Source organism: Phoxinus phoxinus, assembly GCF_949152265.1.
Source record: "Phoxinus phoxinus genome assembly, chromosome: 3".
NCBI classification, from domain to species: Eukaryota; Metazoa; Chordata; class Actinopteri; order Cypriniformes; family Leuciscidae; genus Phoxinus; species Phoxinus phoxinus.
This window is the reverse complement of record NC_136878.1, coordinates 12,485,536-12,506,838: the sequence shown is the minus strand read 5'-3', so window position 1 is coordinate 12,506,838 and position 21,303 is coordinate 12,485,536. Positions and strand designations below refer to the sequence as shown.

At 36.9% G+C, this 21,303-nt stretch overlaps 1 protein-coding gene across 1 annotated transcript; it reads right to left on the bottom strand.

The window, feature by feature from the left end:
- Nucleotides 1–1,431: 1,431 nt before the first annotated feature.
- On the bottom strand, nt 1,432–20,431 carry hs3st1l2 (heparan sulfate (glucosamine) 3-O-sulfotransferase 1-like 2). Its single transcript, XM_079607771.1, has 2 exons — nt 20,074–20,431; nt 1,432–3,100 (listed from the first exon to the last, which is right to left on the bottom strand). The coding sequence occupies exon 2, from the start codon at nt 3,023–3,025 to the stop codon at nt 2,114–2,116; it is 912 nt and encodes a 303-aa protein (XP_079463897.1). The 5' UTR covers nt 3,026–3,100; nt 20,074–20,431; the 3' UTR covers nt 1,432–2,113.
- Nucleotides 20,432–21,303: the final 872 nt, after the last annotated feature.

The window sequence follows — 21,303 nt, the reverse complement described above, 5'->3', positions numbered from 1 at the left end:
ATACATTTCACGCATCTTCATTAGTCATCATAACCTACAGGTTAACTGAGCAGAATTAATAGTCTACTATTGACCTCACTTCAATTATAAATATAGACCGATTATTATAGCCTAATAGCGCCTTTCAGATTAATCTCTTTTTATGTTAACTGGTCAACTAAACTGTCAAAATGCATTCATTTCCATATACTGTTTGATTTAGTATTTTACATTAATCGAAGCTTTTAAAAATAGATCTGGTGTATTGTTTATACAGTATTTCTATTTTTTACCCAAGTAGTGGGGCAAGATGTCTCCTTTTCATTATTCATTTATTTATTTTAAAGACATTATTTATTGTTTCCATTTATTAATCTAATATTGTACATGTAAATTATATATAATATAACCAGCTAAACGCACATCTTGTAATTTAAGTTACAATCATTGTATCATTACATGCTCAATGTTCCTAGGGTCTCGCCTTATCTAGAGTCAGATATATTTATCTTTATATATTTAATAGTTTAAAGCATTCAAACTATTAATTGCTGTAGATGTGAAGCTGTTTTAAGAGAGGGGAAACGACTTAATTTACCTTCATACAAGTTTCGACCATAGGGTTTCGACCATATAGACTGTAAAAAAATAGGTTTCGACTCACATCCAAGCCTCTGCTGTTTTCACTATACCCTCCTCAGTTCTGCACAACAGAGACACTGCCATCTACCGAACGTCTGTGTAAATGACATCTAGGATCCTTACCTGCTTGTTCATGTGGCGAGGGACACCTCTTTTGGCCCACTAGTAGGCCTACTAATGTAAGTATCATGCAACAAGCATCTTCTATTTCTAACATATGTTGTCAGTAAGGTTTAGTAAGTTTATTTTGTTCTGTTGAGCACAAAAAAATATATATTTTAAAGAATGTTGGTAATCATAGAGTTGACGGCACGCATTGACATCTTGTTTTGGCTACCGTCGTCAACTGTCTGGTTACCAACATTCTTTCAAATATCTTCTTTTGTGAAATATGTTCCTAAATTTAAATTATCAACAAACATCAATTAAGCCTTTTTCATATTTGGAGTCAGATGAAACAAAGAGGTAATTAAATTACTTTTCCACGCTGAAAAGACACGCGCAGAAACCTTTACCTGCTTATTAGAAACTCGTTGTTGGACCGATTGAACAGGCCTTACAATATGCAATGTATAGCCTACACTCTGATGAGACTAACATAAACAAAACATAAGCGAAAATAGCTAAGCACACCTTCATTTCATTTAACTTAAGATGTCTTATTGTCAAAAGGCCCTCTGAAATAAAGGTTTAGACATTTTTAAAGAAATCACATCAAGTCAATACAGACATGACAATGTGACAATTTGTTGTTGAATGAGGTGTGCAAAATATTGTAAGCGGTTTAGATGAATAGATGTGAGATGTTTTATGTACATGTATTTATTGAAAAGAAAACAGAACTTTGCAGTCCATTAACTTATGACATTATGAAATATCTCAATTTAAAGAACCAATTGTTTTAAAAAATAGACATTTCTATTAAAAAAAGTAAATAAAATATTCAAGTACAAATTAGTATATTAAACATGAGAATTAAATGATTAGACTACAATTATACAGATGACAAATCAGTATTTTTGATAAATGCTTCAAGTACCACTGCAGTAACATTTTATTTGTAATTTTTCTTATTATATGCAAGTCTTGATGTCTATCCACATTCTGTCTGTGTTTATTATGAGAGAAAATCGAGTTTTGAAGTTCAGTCTCTTCACTAACTGGGCATCGCCAATGTTTTCAACCTCATTTCCGTATCAAGTCTGTTTAAACTGAGACTTTTGAAGTTAAGACTGGTCCAAAGAGATTTTAAAGCACATGAAGTCCTGTAGATTCTATTTTCCACAGAAGACAAACTGTAGGTGTATTAGTGTTCAGAACAGTTTTTGGCGCTGGCTTCCATGCTTAGCCCTCTTGCAAACTGGTTAGCAGGGCATTTTTAACCATATTTCTTTGACAACATTTCAACATTTTCACAAAAGTGGGTTGCCAATAGTATTTTGAATGCACTTCTCTGTCTCTGTGAGAGCTGTCAGTAATTTTTTGTCTGTCTTTAGCACCAGTCAAACCTCTGTCCCACCATTTTGAAAAAGATTTGATTGGGTACTCGCAGGTAGCGGCAAAGCTTCTGGAAAGCCTCGTTGCTGAGTGGTGCATGTGGTCTTCCTTTAGATTCATCCAGGCACTTGTCGTGTCCCGCAGACATCATACAGTAAAAGCCCTTAGTGACGTTAAAATAGAAATTGTCCGTCTTTATCCGAGGTGGAAGTTCCAAGAACTTCTCCGCCTTCTGCAGCTCAGGGAACGGATTCCGAATCAGTGCTTCTCCGTCCACAATGTGTATCTGCTCCCTGGGAAAAAGCTCCAACCATCTGGCCAGGTGCTGGTAGTAAAAACTCCTCAGAAGGGCCTTGTATTTGGTGTTGATGTGTCCGTTTGATAGCAGCATCTCTTCCAGTGGCTGGTATGGCTTGTTCTGCTGAATCCGGTTGTGGAGAACTTGTGTATAGTCTGACACGAGTCTCTCTGCAGGGTCACGAACGATCAGCAGCAGTTTCACCGCTGGATTCGTGGCCCATATCCTCCTTGGGGCCGGTGGTGCTGTGAAGTAGCCAGGGGTCTTTTCCACCGTCAGCTGGCCAGGAAGGGTGATGGGCATCTGGGCACGGTACCAGTCCAGACCCTTCCGAAAGTTTTCGTCCTGGTTGAAGTAGTGGATCTCGGTCTTGGCTACTTCCACATTTGGATGGAGGTTGAGCATCTCCAGCAGGGCCCTGGTGCCTCCCTTGCGCACCCCAATGATGATGGCCCCTGGCAGACGTTGCAAAGTCGAGGCATTGGAAACTCCAGAAGGGGTCGCAGATGTCACTGAGGTCAAAGAGGCTCGGAGTTCATGTAGACAAACAAGTAGCTGTGCCTGGAGCAACAGCAGTAGAATCAAAGCCAGGAGGAGCGTCCACAGCATGGCGTCAGTCCAGTCAGGTCAAGGGCGGCACACAAACAAACGCGCAGCAGCTGTTGATTTGGGTGAAGTCGATTTCTGAAAACGAACATGCACAGCAGTTAATTATCTTTCAGAGAAAACAAGTACTAAGACCCACAGGAAAGTATTAATTATTCATAACAATAATCGCACGTCGAAAATCCTAAAAGATATCAAGCGATTCATTGTCAGGCAAATTCGAGTTAGTAAGACGACAAATGTAAAACATATGTTGAAAGACAACAGCAGCAGTGCTGGAATGTACATCCTCAGCGTGATTTAATTAACAGAATTATTAAAACACAGAGAGAAGAAACGCATTAAACATTCATGAACAATAGTGCCTCAGAAATCTCTCTGGAGACATTTACTCATAGGATTCCCACTGCAGTCTCACTGCTGTCCTCTAGTGGTCACTATCAGACCAGTCCTCAAAAATCTCTCCTGAGTCATTCCAGTTAAGCTAGATGAGATGCACATTGGAGTTAAAATCCCAGTTCTTTTTATCCCAAGAATTATTTTTAAAAGAGCTGATTAAGAAAGCTGTAGTAAGCAAGAATGTAAAAGATAGAAAGGTTAATATCCTTGAAAATGATCCTGAAAATCTACTAAGAAATGGTTGAGTTCCAAGGTTTAAAAGTATAAATGCAAAGAGCGCTTCCTCCACTGTTTATGTATTTTACATGTATTTGTATGTAGCACAAATCTCACATCACATATAAGATATAGGCCTGGTTTCACATACAGGGTTTAAAGATTAAGCCAGGATTACGCCTTAGTTCAAATAGGACATTTAAGTAGCTTTTATATACGTGCCTTAGACAAAAAAAAAAAACATTGGTTTTGCATCAACTGGTGTGTATCTTGAGACAAAACAATGGCACTGACCAAGTTGCTTTCAGTTAAACAGCTCAAACATGCATTTTTGTCCGTAACCTTGCCTGTGAAACTGAGGGATAATGTTTTCTTTTGATGGAACAAAGCTATCAGTTGTTTGTCGTAGCCATGCATTAAAAACTGATGCTATGGTTACATGTTTTTTTGTTTGTTTTTTTTTGTACATTGTGCACTGAAGCAATTTATCATGAAAATTCTTAAATAATATTTTATAATTTACTCACCCTCATTTCTAACTATAATTAAAAAGCGGTTATTTTTGGCAGAACATCCGATCTGCTCTTTTCCATACAATGAAAGTGAGTGGTGACCACGGCTGTCAAGAAAGACTTCACTCTTCCTCACACAAAGCTATCACATGCCTTCAGACGACTTGGAATATAGTGTTCAAATTCTATAGACTATTTTTATGATCCGTTTATGGTGCTTTTTTTCGGGGTCCTTTTCGAGTTCGACGTCCCCTGGTCCCCATCCACTTTCATTAAATGGACGATTTGAGCTCAGGCATTCTGTTAAACTCTTTGTGTTCAGAGAAAGAAAGTCATGCAGGTTTGGAATAAACGAGACTGAGTGAATAGTGACAGGATTTTCTTTTTTGAAAACAAGTGAAAATGACTAAACTAAAAGGGTACAATAACAGGCTGATTAGGACATTATTTCTGACCTCTATACTCCTTTAAAATGACTTGCCTGCCATGTTTAGACACCTCACAGTTGTGATGTTATTGTACCCTGCTGCTGCCGGAGTCACGGGTTATTAATCTGCTTCTCATCTAGTTTTGAGCAGTCAGGCTTTGTAAACGAGCTGTGGTGTTGCTCTGTACGCTGTATAATTACACAGTTGGGAGTAAGTGTTGAGCCCTGTGGTCTTGCCTCTCCTGCTCCAGCATCAGCGTCATCATTGCTGCTAAGCCTCATCAACTCTGCCATTACGGGCCTGAGTGTCTGTCTAATATCTCCTACTTTATTCCCTCATCTCGCAGCTTTAATCCTCAGAATGTGCTGCTCCTGTTCCTCAGGTTATGTTATCTGTTGGTGGTGACAAATTTAGCCAAATAAAGAATACATTTACCAGGAGATTTTCAGTATTGGCATCTGTTATATTCTTATACATTGTGTATTAACAGTAAGCCATGGGGTGTTTGTTTTTCAGAAACGAAGTGGAAAGAAGCTGTGTTCTGTGTGTATATTATATGATATTATTGTGTTATGTGACTAAGAATGTTTTTTTTAATGTTTTTATTTTTAAAGTAGTCACTTATGCTCACCAAGGCTGCATTCATTTGATAAATATAGTAAAAATGGTAACACTGTACAATAAGGTTCATTAGTTAACTTTAGTTATGTATTAAAGTTAACATTAATTAATAATGATCAATACATTTGTTACTGTATTCATCTTGGTTAATGTTAGTTAATAAAAAATACAGCTTTTCATGTTAGTTCACAGTATATTAACCAATGTTAACAAAACCAACCTTTTATTTTAATAATGTATTTGTAAATGTTGAAATTAATATTAACTAAGATTAATAAATGCTGTAGAAGTATTGTTTTTTCTTAGTTAATTAATTAACCTTATTGTAAAGTGTTACCGTAAAAATGTAACGTATTATCTTAAACGTAAACACAGTAATATTGTGAAATATTACTCAAATTTAAAATCATGTTTTGTATTTTTATATATTTTTTAATGTAATTTATTATTCATCAGCCATTACTCCAGTCTCCAGTGTCACATGATCCTTCAGAAATCATTCTAATATGGTGCTCAAGAAAGATTTCGGTAACACTTTATTTTACAGTGTTTGTTACACATAAATTGTGCTTGATTACATGGAACTAACCCTAAAACTAATCCTAACCCTATGTAGTTAATTATTTTTACTCAGCACTTAAATGTATAATTACACTGTAACACGGACACCTTATAATAAAGTGTAACCAAGATTTATTATTATTATCAAGGTTAACAACAGTTGTGCTGCTACTGATGCGAGATACAATTTTTAAAAGAACATTATTTATTTTGTAACGTTATAAATGCATTTACTGTCACTTTTGATCAACTTAATGCTTTATTGCTGAATAAAAGTATTGATTTCTGTCAAAAAATAAAAGTTTGGGGTCAGTAATAATAACAAAGGATATTTCCATAGTCATTAAATGTAAAAAGTAGTGTAGCCTATATAATATACATTAAACCAAGTACATTGAGAGAGAAAATGTTTTACAAATGTTAAATAAAGACGGAACTTGTAAACTCTGAAAAAGGTCCATTATCTTGTGATTCCTGCTCTGACTTTTATTGAATATGTGCTGCATGGAAGTGACATTAAGCTTTTGGAGAGAGAAAAAATGAATGAATTTAGATGTCATGGATTGGACTCAAATCACATCACAACCAGCACCACATATGTATTATTTCCAGATACTGACGCTTTTGACAAATCGTCTACATCCAACGCACATGGCACCCTTTAGCGTCAATATGAGAAGCAGATAGATATGGGCCAGAAGGCGCCTCCTAGCGGTCTAACCCTAACCCTACCCCAGACCTAAACCCAACCATAACGAGAAGGGTATTCCTGCACAACCGGAGGCTGCAGTTTCAGGACCCCAGTTCTAGGACCCCAGTTCTAGGACCCTAGTTTAATGTGACAGCGCCACCTACAGAACTGGATCACCAAAAACACAAATTTAACCCCTTTCGCGGCAAAGATCACATTGTTGATCACAACAGATTGTTGTTCAACATTCATTACTCGTTAAAACATCACTCTTACTTATTTTATCTGGACAAACTGAGCATCATTAGAAAGATTTAAGACTTGATAGTGTTTATGATAAAACTCAAACAGCGAACACAGAGAGATCTGGGTCTCCTCTTCCTGATTTGCGTCAGTAATGTACGCAAGTCTCATTCGCTGTACAGCTGTCAATCATCTCACGTGGTTCAACGTGACAATAATCCTGCCCTTCTGCATGACGCGGTCCTGTTATCCGTGATAACAAAGCTAAGACACATCTCTTCACCTGAAACAAGAAGCTAATAAATGCACGATTTCGAGTATATGTGGTTTGTGTGTGATTTTCATGCGATTTTGGGTATTTTCATATAAATTAAGAATGTTTACAGTATTGCCAAGCAAGGTGTAGCCATTAGCTGCATATTGCTTTATTCTACCATATTTCAACATCTTTTTATGACTTAAAACCATTTTAAACCGCGACCGGAATATGGTACAAATACTCGATGGTGGTTTAAATTGAGCTTTAAGTAAAAGTTTAATATTAATCTTTTAAATTGTGTCGTGTAGCTTGATGCTAACGTTACTTGCTATAATCCACCTGCTGCAGGAGCTTTTCTATTCCATAATCTTATTTGTTAAAATATATATTTTTTTTTCTAATGAGACTTAGGATCAAGGTGAATCTTGATACTATGTACAAACTAAACCACCTGGATCCTAGAACTGCGGTCCTGAAACAGCAGCCGCCACTATAGCATCCAGTTCGGTAGGTGGCGCTGTCACAAAAAACTAGGGTCCTAAAACTGCGGTCCTAAAACTGGGGTCCTGAAACTGCAGCCTCCGGTTGTGCAGGAACATACTACTGACCATAACCGAACAAAGCTCTGGGCGTGTCATATTGACGCTAAAGGGTGCCATGTGCGTTGGATGTAGACGATTTGTCAAAAGCGTCAGTATATGACGCCCAAGGATGAGAATGCGTTGATTATTTCATGTTCATTTTGATTTTAGACGTGACCAAAGGTGATTAGTAATGATGATGTAAAAGTGATGGGTGAGTTGTCTCTTCTGTTTACACCATTTTACCTATTCAGGTTGATTTGTGACTGCTTGTGAACATGATATGCTGGCTTTATCAGATTGACAGGACAAGCAAAGTCACTTGGAGGCTCAAGTATTTTTCGCAGGGCATGTATAAACTTGGGGTTTTCATGATTGCTGCCTCTCTTGCCCTATAGAAGAAAACAACCCATGTTATTCGTATAATCTGACTCATACAAAAAAAGTATGATTTGTTGGTTAAGCGTGTCACCATGATGGTCCACCTCTAAATTTAACTTAATGTACAAATGAAGTTGTTCAAAGTCATATGAATGTGCAACCAATTCATCAAATCGTAAAAAAATATTTGCAAACTTTCATGAGACTGTGCTGGAAAAAAAACACTCCTGATGGACACCCAAATCGTCTTATAGGGATCTATAGCGTCTCTCTCTCTCTGTGTGTGTGTGTGTTTCATCTTTATCAGGGACTCACAGACCTACTGATTGAGAAAGACTTTCAGTTCATTCACTCTCAAGCAAGCAAAGCTAGTCTATCCCTTTCTCTCTCACAGACAAACTCAGTAGCTGAGAACAAAAAAAATGCATCCCTAATATAAACACCATCCACTGTCACCTCATACTGAGCGATATAATCCTCTTTCCTGAATGCCATTGCACACTAAAAGAAAACCCAGTGATGTGCACACACACACACACACACACACACACACACACTCAAACCTCTGCTGATTTTCTTACACATTTTTGCATTTAGGCTCCTCAGCTTAGTGCAAACTTAGTCTCTCTTCTGTTTCCAGCGCGCAGTAATCCTGCACACGGCCGTATATGCACCCAGCAGACTCGCTCGTAAACACAAGACAACCGCACACACTCATGCATGCACTACAACTATTGGTCTCTCGTAAAAGACAAAAAGAGGACCTGCGGGGAATGGGATCAAAGAACTCTCTGTCTATATTACCATTTTATCTCAGTTTCTGATCTGACTCGAATGTTTAGAGCTCAGTGGCTTCATGCATGACCAATGCACATTAGTCACCTTTCCTGGATGTCTTAGAAAATATATATTTTTTGTGAACAAAACTAAAGCTGTGTTGTTTTCAGAAGAGATCACATCTGCCTTCCAAAGGCTTTATCCATTATGAGAGCTTTGAAGAGTTGAAGCGTGTAGAGGGAAATTAACTTGGACCACACTTTTTTAACATCATCTTACCTACTATATATATATATATCTTACAATAATAAAACTGAAAAAGATTAGTATGGAAGTTCAACAGTCAAAACAATTGTAGAGTGTATGTTCAGTTATTCAAATAACTGCCTCAATACATTTTTCCCTTTCAACTCCTTACTATAAAATTTATGGTTAAAAAAACCAGCAGCTATAGTGTTGTCAGAAATTTACTCTAAAACAAAAAACGGTCACAAAGTCTCCGGTATGACATATTGATGCCAGTATATTTAACAACGATTTTACAACTGTGTATCATATAGCCTACCAATCTACAGTACTTGAATGGCCAAGTAAAATCCAACAGTGATTCTAACTAAAACTAACTTTTAGTTAACTTTTTTGTAAAAATCTAGTAATCTGTACAATTCTGATATTAGTTTACTCAGAAAACCCAAGTGAAGATTGATTAATTGATTGGTTTGAGTTTGGTTTTTGAGGCAGTGAAATTCTTAATGGACTTTTTACTAATTTCCTCCACTTCTGCAGTTATTTGTCTTCGTTTGCATTCACTCATTTACCAAAGTCATCTTGAATGTTGAATTCAATTGTCAATACAGCTGCAAAATTTGAGAGAACATAACATAACATAACATAACAAGTTGACTTCATAAATTTATTTTGATTTTCCTAAAATCTTTTTAGTGATCCCTTTGGTTGGCCACTTGGAAACTTCATTTACTTTATCGTAATTCTCCTCCAATTAATGCAGCGATGCAACAAGAAATCATTTGTTTGGTGTCAAAGGAAGAGAAAATATATTCACACGTGTGAATGAATGATGCATAGCGTAACTATATTTCATGTCAATGAATTATCTTTTGTCATTTCATTGCTAACACTTGTGTCCTAAACACCTTGTGAAACCGTTATGGGTTTATATAATCCCTCTATATTTGTGACAGTCTTGTAATAGATCATGCTTGAGTTACACAGACTTCAATATTCAGCATGCAAAACACAACCATGGTATCAATTACATTTTATTTAAAGTAAATTATCAAGTACTCTCTAGAGTTATTTTTATTAACTAGAACTCCTTTGTTAGTGAACTACTAACTACGCATTTGTCAGTACCACACTATTCCTATTTCACTTTACTTGCTTTTTTAAGGCAATTGGTTTTCTGATATTTTCCTAGTAAAATGTGAACTCTAATGAGAAGTTAACACAACTAATGATTTTGATTCAAGAGTACTTGAGTATACTTGATTAACATGTTTTCTATACAAATGTTATTAAGTTGTGCCAACTAAAAATTAATACACTACTTTACTTGGAAATTGTAAGGCATTCGGTTTAAGTAAAGTCAACTTATTACATTTTACAGTGCTGACAACCACCCTAATAATACAACTGGTAAAATAAGATTACCACTTGTATTATAGTCGCATATAAGATTACAAAATTAACAGGGAACATATATGGCACTAAAATAATGCAATACAATTAAGTAAATAAATAACAGCAAATGTAACCCTATGTACATTACTGATAACACAAATATTGAGATACTAAATTATTTATATAAAATATATTCATATTTGATATCACGCATACAGGGGCTTATGGGTATGTCCTCCCACTGTAAATGATATGGTAATTCCTAGTTTTTACTAGTAAAAAACAAACAAAATTATGACAGTAATGCAATTTGAAAGGTTTAATATACAGATCTACACAGTTTTGTTTTTACAGAAGCAGAGCATGTTAGCTTGTTTGGTTTCATTTTTGTTATGTTTGGCAGATATATCATTCTTTGTTTACAGAAGTTGAAAACATTTGATGGCACTTTTAAAGTTCTGAGGTCTTTTTCTCAGGAAATAAAAATCCTGAGAAACACCCCTTTTTTAGTTAGTTTACAAAAAAGTCCTAAAGATGTCCCATTTTTAGCATTTTTAAAACAAAAAATTAGAACATGTGGATGTGTATTGTAAAAAATAAATAGATTAATCTGTTAAAGGTGATAAGACGGCTGATTTGTCTCTCACACACGTACGTGCAAAACGATTAATCAGCCCTACAATGGGAAAAAGCCGAACGACTTTTAAGATTTCGCCTGGATTTCCTCCTCTTCCTCGTAAGTGAATGCAAATAGAGAATGAACGAGAGGATTAAACGGTATCTGAGAGGATCCGATTTTTTTCTTTCGTCGGACTGAAAGAAAATGTGCAGAAACTGTCCCTTTGGATGCTTCTGAAAGATCTCATTCAATCTGTCCAATAGACACTGTCCTTCAGCAAATCTGCTCAGTTTTTAGCACACGGACGCCCCACTAAGCCTCAAATTAGTCTCTTCATGAACCTCCCCGCACCCCACCAGCCTCTCACTCTTCCTCACTTCCATCTCTCTCCATCCCTCCCTCTTCTCCCTCGTTCTCGCTCTCATTTGCACTTGAGGATCTGGGTCAATCGAATCACACACTCTACAGCCCCCTCTGGTCTGCATGTTCCTCACATTGATAATGAGGAGTGTGAGTATGAGTGTGTGTGTTAGGGGAGAGCGTTGTGGTGTTTGGTTTGAATATGGGTTGGGGGTGTGGAGGGGGGCTGTCTGGTACCAGCAAAGGGGAGGGGGGAAGTATGAGGGGGGCTTCACTCTAATTAAAGAGGTTGTTGGCATGGAGAACATGCAACATTATTGGCATGCAATGTGTCTGAGTCTGGTCAGGTTTTACAGATCCTCGTGACTAGCAATTTTTTCGTGCGTGACACAGTATGTTGATGAAAGTTAAGAGAGCAAAAGGTGAAAACAGGAATGGAGAAGTTTGGTATAGTCATGTTTGGCTTTGCTTTTGTCAAGAAATCATAGATTGTGTGCTCCTCAGTTTCCTGTTGTGTTTTATTCTATATTCTTATAAAGCCCTGAGAATTCTTTAGGTTCTAGTTTCTAATGCGTTTCAGAAGGTTTTCGGTTAATTAGAACAGTATTTTCTGAGGTTAACACTATTTGAAAAGAAATCAAATTGCACAAGGTCATACCACATACCATGAGTTTTGACAGTTATGTGGTTTAAAATGTAAGTTGATAACATAATTCTATGAGGATTTTTATAGCAACTTTAAACTCGTTGAACTAGAATTCAAAAAGCACACTCTACAAAACTATTCTAAAAACCAATTAGAAATTCTAGTGGAAAATTAGCTTTTGGGGTTAGCAATACTATCCCCTTATGAGAATTCATGTAGCCAGTAAATGTTTCTCTCTGCCCTATCATTTTGATAGCTCAAAGGCTGTTGACTGACTGAATTATATATTATCATTATGTATTTAAAATACATTAACTAAAATTATTGTTTGCTTTCAGCTATCAAATCAAACTGTAATTTTCCAATTCGGTATGACAAGCAAATAATTCAATGATTATCAATCTGGACTGAGCCACAGGGGGGCAGAGATCGGGTTAGTAGTGTGTTTGCCTTTCACAACAGGGGAACTAATCTATCTATTTCCTGTGTGTGCATGTGTGTGTGTGTGTGGCAATATCAATATTGTAGATTTGGAAGGAAGGGGTAAATATTGAGAGTCAGTGGTCACGTCAGGGGTAATCTGTCTCTCTGCAGGGGTGGGTGGACAGATGGAGGTTGGACTGTTCTGCTCACCACAACTGAACTGAGCATGTGGACCTGACAGCTACAGCAGGGTCATGCCAGGCATGAGGGCTGAAATGACACATTTAATGATTTCATGTTGTAGAGTGAAAGAAATCTAATGAAAAGGGACAGATGAAATCAACAACATGACATGTTCTGTGTTGTAGGCCAAGTGCTAAAGCTGTTCAAAAATTTGGAGTAGGTAAGATTTTTTAAATGTTTTTGAGTCTCTTATGCTCAAAGGCTGCTTTTATTAGATCAGAAATACAGTAAAAACAGTAATATTGTGTGACATATTGAAACACAACTTTGTGATTGTGACACTACTGAAAATAATGTTGTATTTTGGTATTATATTTTAAAATGTAATTTCCGGTGCTGGCATCAAGCTGAATCATAATTACTGCAGTCTTTAGTGTCTCATGATCCTTCAGAAATCATTCTAGTATGCTGATGTTGGTGCTCAAGAAACTTCAAAGTTAAGAAGAATAGCTGTGGTGTTCCTTTTTTTTTTTTTTTTTTTTTGGAAACCATGATGCATTTTTCCATTATTTATTTTCAGAAAGTTCTAAAGAACCGCATTTATTTAAAATATATAGGTAGTATGTAAAAATGTAATGCATCGTTGATTAATAAAAGTAATATATATATATATTTTAAATCTTGCTGACCTGACTTCTGAAGGGTAGTCTACTTACTAAAAAATATGCAATAATTCACAATTGTCTTATCATTTCAAGAGTTTAAACATGTCAGTTAAATGCATCTACACCAGTTTACTTAATTATTGGACGTTTTTGATGAATGTCTGAATTAATATAGGGTTTAAACTGCAGATAATGCAATATGCTAATGCTTATTAAAATGGAAAAAAAAAACTTATGATTCTTAAAGGGACAGCTCACACAATTTTTTTTAATTCTGTCATCATTTACTCACCCTCTTGCCTTTCCAAACGGGAAGACTTGCTTTCCTCTATGCAACACAAAAGAAGTTTAGCAGATCACCCCAAGTGGATGTCTTCAGAAGACTTATAGCGCACAAGTTTGAATGGACTACTTTTATTACTGTTTTGTGCTTTTTGTTTAGTTTGACAGCTCTATTCACCATTTCCTTGTATAAAACAAAGCACTGACAAACGTCTTCTTTTCTGTTCCATGTAAAACGTGAGTAAATGACACTATTTCGCTATAAACAACTCATTTTAGAAATTGTGAATTATTTAAAGTCTGCATGAAAAGGAAGTTGAAACAGTCTTTTCTTCCTTATTGTGACATATTTTCGAGTTAAACAGTTTCCTGAACAAGAAAACATGTAGGGAAGGACTTGATTTTGTCCATTAGGAATTGATTGGATAATTAAATAGTTGTTTCCTATTGCTGTGATGTCATGTGAGTGACAGGCCCTCAATGCAGTTAACATGCCATTAGGGAAGGCAAGAGATGTTGCAATAGGGAGGGGAAGATATTCTGAATAAATATTATGAGGGAGGGCACATGAATAAAAAAATTAATGATGTGAATGGATAAATAATTTATTATAAATACTGGAATAGTCCATAAAGATGAAGAATTGTCCATTTTGATTTCATGGTGATGACTTTATGGGAGTATACCTTTTTACAGTATACTGTATAAAATGTATTAACCAGCTATGTCCTGTTGGCTGTGAAGTGTAAAAGTATGCAGTATCTAGGGGTGGTTCTCAGTCTCGTTAGTTTTATTCCATTTGTCTAGTGAATCCCAAAATGGGCAGACAGATAGAGAGTGTTTCTACAAAACAAACAGCAAGAGGGTGAGAATGAACTTGTGCCAAAAAAAGCGTTTTTCGAGATTTGTCTTCGCAATTGGCAATTAATCCCTGGAAAGGAAAAAGTTGTTTAGAGGCCAGCTGAATGGAACTGTCAGTCTCAGAGCAGGTGGTTGTGCGTCTGCGTGCGAGCTTTCCGTCTTTCAGCCGCTCTGAAATCTCAGAAGTAACGTCTTTGGTTCTGCTCTTTGTCTTTTCTTGTGCTCGCATTTCCACGCCAGGTTGCTGCTTTTTATTCGTCCTTAAATCCCCTCACATTCAAAGAACAGTGAAAAACATCTTTGTAATTCTTTAACCGCTTACACGTTGAAAGGGCCTTGAGCGCCGGCTATATCTTTTGCTTGTGGATATGCTTGCAGTGAATGGACGTGTTGTGCAGGGAGATTTCTGCATCACTGGCTGTTGTGTTTCTTCTATATTGTGAGCAGTGGTATGATTTGTGTGTGTGTATGGACAAGAATGGGGTCCCGTCAGGCCCTGCTGTTTTATGCCAGGCAGTTCTGCACTTTGTGGGACATTTGGGAGTGAAATGTAAAAGATTATATTTTTCTTGTTTTGCAGTGTGTTGGTTTTTCATATGTGCGGGGAGTAGAGACGTCCACATACTGTATATTGTAGTGTGAGGGGATCATCTAATGCATAATTCTGTATCAGGATACACTAAGATGTGCTCAAAGATGCAGTCGAATTGTATATGTTTTTTTTTTGTGGATATGCTTAGCAATGCTTTTGTCCTGTAGGAAAGAAATGAGATATATTTGATGCCTCCGTTATTTCTTAGACTGTGATGAGATTAAATGGAATGTGAATGAAGACTTCTGCTTAAATCTGCTGTTTCTCTCAATTTTCTCCTGACAAAAGACAGTATGTCTCCTCTAGAGTTTTAAAAGAGATCTCAATGACACACAAACTGCGATTTCAGTATGAACTCAAATATTTATCATCATATCTGAGCAATACCACCATATCATTCCATTTGTGATGGGACTCTTAAAAAGGTTATAAAAGAGGGTTTTTGCAGTGATGCCATAGAAGAACCATTGTTTTTTCCCCAAAGAAACTTTGTGTAAACAGTCCTTAAGTTCTAGTGTGAAAAACAATTTGAAAATCGAATTTGTGGAATGGAAAGGTTGGATGTTAAAGGTTTTTCACGGAACCATCAATGCCAATAAAGGAGCTTTATTTAAAGAGTGAATGTGAATAATTTTAAGGATTTCTAGTTCCCAGCATGCTTTGCAATGGAACTGGATCAGGAGAGTAAATTAGGGTTGCGAATTTCCACAGACGTCCCGGATCAATGCTTAGATTAAAGGGTAGTTCAATGTAGAATTCAGAAACCCAGCTGATTCAATGCCCTGAAATATTTTTCGTTCTGCACTTAAAAAGAAGTTGGAAATGCCTTTGCAACAACTATATACTGTTAATGAACATCCCAACCCCGTCCATGCTGCTGAGGGCAACGTTTAGAATGAGCATGTATGTGTTTGTATCCTTTCCTGTACATGAATGCGAACATGTATGCTTTCCTCTCAATAACAAAAACTGTACACACACCAAAATGACAGCGGTGAGAACAGCAGTTTAGAAAGCATCTGCTAATAGCAATGTGGATATGTTTGTACAAGCTCTGCAATTCACTGGCATCATGGTAATTAAAATTACACTGAAAGTTTGATTATAAAGAATATTTCAGACTATAGATTATAGATCTCTGGCTATGTGAGACTATAGTGTAAATTAATCCATTTTCTAGCATTACAGTAGTTCTATTGGCATTATCCTGAACATTGCATTTAGACATTTGTTTCATGTGTCATCATTGAACGGAAAAGAGGTTTTCGAGAACGCTCTTAAAGCTACACTGTGTAGAAATTACTCCCATCTAGCGGTGAAATTGTATATACAACTGAATATTACTTTCTAGCCCCTCCCATTCCGAGGGCGTTTTAACTCCTACAGTGGCCGTTTTATTTCAAATCTGCCGGCAGTCACGAGTAATCTCCCCCTCGTATTCGTCACAGTGCCACTGAGTGTAAAAACGCGAAAGGCGAAGCTTGAATTTCCAGGTATGTCACTCTTTGGCTAAAGTATTTTCAAGATGGAGGCGCAACATGGCTTCCGCCATTCGAGCAGCTCACCCATATGTATTATAAATAGCAGATTCTATGCTTACGAGAATACTTGATTAGTTAGAAGTAATTATACATTAATGAGCACATATCATTTTGAAAGAACAAAGTGTTTTTTTGCTAAGAATCAACTTTAAAAAATGACACAGTGTAGCTTTAAATGTCGCATCCTTTTGATTTTTGACCAGCAAAAACGTCCCGAACTTTCATTGACAACCTCGGGGTTGAAGCTTTTCAGACATTGGCAATAAAAAAGTGATTAATGCATGAAATATATAGATATATCCCCTTTAAGGATTGGGTTCATAAAGGCTGTGATGTATGTTATTTTCATGAGCGATTGCTGCAAAAATGCCAGATCTCTGACCAGTGTCTTGTTTCTTTCTCATGTCATCTCATACATTACATATGGCAAAAAACATTTAGGTACATTTAGAACGCTAACACGTGTTAGCTGTTTCTAGCTAGTTAACCTGAGATTTATTTGATTTATTTGACATGTCAGCATTCAGAGGCAAAACATTTCTGAATAATAGCTAGTTACTAGCAATGCTGTACTTTATAACTGACTGCTCATCTGGGAAACATATCTTTTTCTGCTGTGCGTTGTCTTGTCTCTAAGTAAATAATTGTCTTAAGTTATTTGCATTATAGTTTAACACAATTCAAAGTATCCAAGCTGATACTCAAATGAAGCATTACTGAGAACTGATAACTAAATGAAGTATAGCTGTACGTCTCCTGAGCTATGAAAGAGCAACTTCTAAGCAATAACATTTTCCCCTGGGATGTTCTCGGGCCTGTGGCAATCCGCTGTGTGGTGTTGTGTGGATCCGTGTTGCTGTGTTGTGTGGTTTAATTTTTCCCTGTTCTCTTTCTTGTGTTGTGGTTCGGGTCCGTGAAACTGCAGGGGAGAGCATTGCGTGAAGGGTGGTCAGAAGAAGAGCAGTAGCCTGTCATCCTAATAGACTAAAACTGTCAGCACTAATGACCCAAGAAACAAACCAAGACGACCGCACACAAGCACACACACTCACATGCATATAAACATACACACAAATCCCTTTCTGCTTATCCAAGGATACGCCAATCTAATATTAAAAGGATCAACTGGTTTGTTTTCATTGACTTTATGGGGATTTTTCCCTGAGAACAGAGCAGTTTTGTCTGGAGTACAGTCCCTCTGGCGTACATAATGACCTCTGTGCCACAGCGTAACCTTCACTTTTATCCGTATATGGCCTGAGGTCGCTCACTTTATCACAAGATGAGTTAGGACATTAAATGCATATCACGGGGTCTCAGCTACAAAGTGCTTAAAGTCAGATAAAAATGGAGACACAAACCAAAAAAATGCTAGGCAGGTCTACAACAGGTGACAGAATTGAGACATGTCACTTCCTGTTCGTGTTCCATGCTGGTGATTCTAGAGTTTAGTTTATTAAAAACTGTTTATATGACTTTCTACTACAAGTTGGCTAATTTAACATGTACACGGTGTCCATCTTTCTGTTTAAATAGGGAACCCCACACCATATTTGACCATCTGTCAATCAATGGGGTTTCCAAGCTGTCCGGTTTGGACTTGGCCCTTTCAGCTATATATTCCCGGTGTGTGAGTGTGTTTGTTTTGGTGTACTACATGGTTTCTGTGTAAGATAGATAAATGACCCACCACGTCATTTAGTTATAAACTAAGTCAGATGACCACTTGCCACTATGTGTGAGCAATTTCTGGAGAGTATAGTATCTCTGATACTCTAAAAGTACAATATAGGTCACAATATTAGAATAGGTAATTAATAATCTCTATTTTTAATGCATGGCTGAATTTGAAATAGTGTAAGCATTTTGATGTTAAACTGACTATCAAACACTACATCTCATTCAGCCATATATGTTTTTTTTTAATTATGTGGATTTGTATTCCATATTCTATGTACGTGTTATGATAAAAGCAGCCCGTATACCCACATATTTTGTTTGAGGTAATCGTACTGATGTATTTGCTGTGTTGTGAACCTGTTTGATCTTGTTTCCGGAGAACTTTTATACAGAGATATATAGGCAAATCTTTTCCTCTCATCTCCCTCTTTCTTTATGTATGGTTCATTGCACTTAGTAGAGCAGTTCTGCGCTCATAAAATATGATATCTATTATTCACATCTTCCTCTATCACTAATGCTCCAACGTTTTATGCCCCCATGAAGTCCTGCTAGCTCAGAGGTGACAGAGATTCGTCTAATCTCAGAGTCAGCGTCAAGAGAATAGCTCGCTATATCCAGATCCATCTGTTTTATTCTCATTCTTTTGTCAACATCTTGCACCGAACATCTTAATCAAATATGTTTATGTAAAGGAAAGCAGCTTACTGTGATTTCGCCAAGTAGGACATGTTTCTGGATCAACATCCTTGTTGGTCCTAGCACAACATTATTTTCAACCAATCAGATTTTAGGTTTTGGGTTAGACCTAAGGCTTGAACAACATCCATATTATCTATCTGATTTTGGTGGTAGGTTTTAGTTAGGGATGGGATTTAGACTATGAATTTTTGGATCAATCTGAATTGATCCAAAATGGTATCATGCCAGTATCAGTGAGGTGAATACATTTCAGAGGGTTTTATTATTACATTTTGAGTGCCCATCAGATTTTCCCTTTTCATTATACATCAGCTCTAAATTCGAGTGTGAAGTCAGATGCTGCATTTAGTGTGATTTGATACAGTCATTTTTGTGTCATGTGTGAAGCACACACCATATTAGCCCTGTTAACCTACTCGACCCCACAACCTTCTAGAAACCACTGACTCGCATACACATCCATACACGAGAGAATGTAAATCTCTAATCTGAAAATGAACTTTCTCATTAAGCAAAACAATCAAATATAATCCAAATATGTATTACTTAATTAGTGTGTGTACTGATTTAATATTTTGCCTTTTAAGTGCACAAACCGCTTTTGTATTCATATTGTGTATAGCATTTGTTTTCACTTTACCAGGTGATTTGCATGCATAGACATTTGGTAATTTCACAAGCATTTACTTGCTACTTTAATGAAAGACAAAATAAATGTGTGTACATTATATATGAAACCTGCGTTTCAATCATCTGGAAAGTGAATACAATCATCAAAAATGTGAAAAATTACTATCATTTATCATTTGCAAATATTGATATCGTTGAAAAATCCAAAAGAATAAAAGTGTGTTTTTCAGGAGATTTGAGATTCTATATTGTGCTTAGTTATAAGTCCAATAGCAAACATCAGGTCTAGGAAGACAGTTTCTACAGTCCTGCTATTGACTAAAGATAAATTCACCTTTTTAAAGCAGATTTTAATTCTGACATTCTGTAGGCAACTATACCTTAGGTACATTTCTTTATTTCTTTAATTTTATTTAAGTACAGTTCAAAGTTCTGGTTTAAATCCAGGCATTGCTGAGGAACACAGAAATGTTTCAGTTCACAGAGTTTCTCTGACCCAACACGCCTGCCAAGCAGGGGGTAATGAAACTGAGAAAGAAAACAGGATGAGAGCTTACCTGAACTTTGTCTTCTTCAGTCAGCTTCTCTCTTGAAGTGTGTCGGAGTGCTTCGTCCTGATGTTTTCGGGGACTTTCATTCTTCTCTATTCCATCCTTCTGAGCCCTTCAGTGCATCTCCAGCCTCTTTTTTGTTTTGTTCTGTTCTGTTCTCCCTGTCTCTTTCCTTCTCTCTGTCTCTTGTTCTCTCTAACGGCAGTTTTGAAGTTGCGGTGGCGTAGCTTCTTCTCCAGACTAAAGGTGAAATAAAACTCAAGGTTGTAAGAAGAAAATGTGTGCGTGAGTGAGGAATGTGAATGAATTAGAAAGTGTGTCTACATGCTGCGTGTGTCAGTCAATGTGTGGATGGAGTGTGTGTATGAGTGAATGAACAACAGACAGAGACAGAGAGAGAGAGAGAGAGAGAGAGGGAGCACAAACACGTCACCCCTGAGGGAAATTCCTCCCTCCCTCCCTCTCTCTCTCTCTCTCTCTCTCTCTCTAGCCCCCTCCTATCATCTATACTATCGTTCTGCCTCTTCTCCCAGCCACTCTCTCTCTTTCTTTTCCTCATATCGTTTGATTTGCGTTTCATCGCCTTTTCTCATCCAAATACATGAACTCATTCTTCACTTTGTCTGAAAAGGTATTTTTTTCCCCCTCTCCTCATATCCCAATTTCAGAACAGCCTGTTGTTTTACCAGCTCTGTTTTTCTGTTCAAAAGCTTTGGATTGTATTTGCCCCGGAAAATCCCCAAAATCATGAATAACTTACAGGGTGCTGGCTCACAAACACACAGGGCACAAATAAATGGGCAGCACGTAGCTCCAGTGTGTCTGTAAATCTCCAAATGCGCAGCACACATTTACTGTATGACAGTACATTATCCACGCTGGAATAATTATTGTATGTGCAGAAAGTAAATTTTTTATTTTAAAAAATATCTATGATTCTCTGTACTTCATGTGTTGTAAATAAATCATGAAATAACTTTTTGACTGTTCTCCTATAAGCTTGAGCCACAGAAAATATTTTGCTAGTGCAAAATACTATTATATTAACATGAGCTTTTAATCAACATCAAGATTTTTGTTTTAAAGTTATATGAATGTATAAAGAAAAGTGTTTATATTAGGTTCTGAGACTCAACCCGATCACACTAAGACTTTTCCCTCCACAGTCGCACGTCGGAAAATTAGGGAATGAACTTGCGTTCAGCGATAAGAGGAGGCGTGTTCCGGCGCAAACGT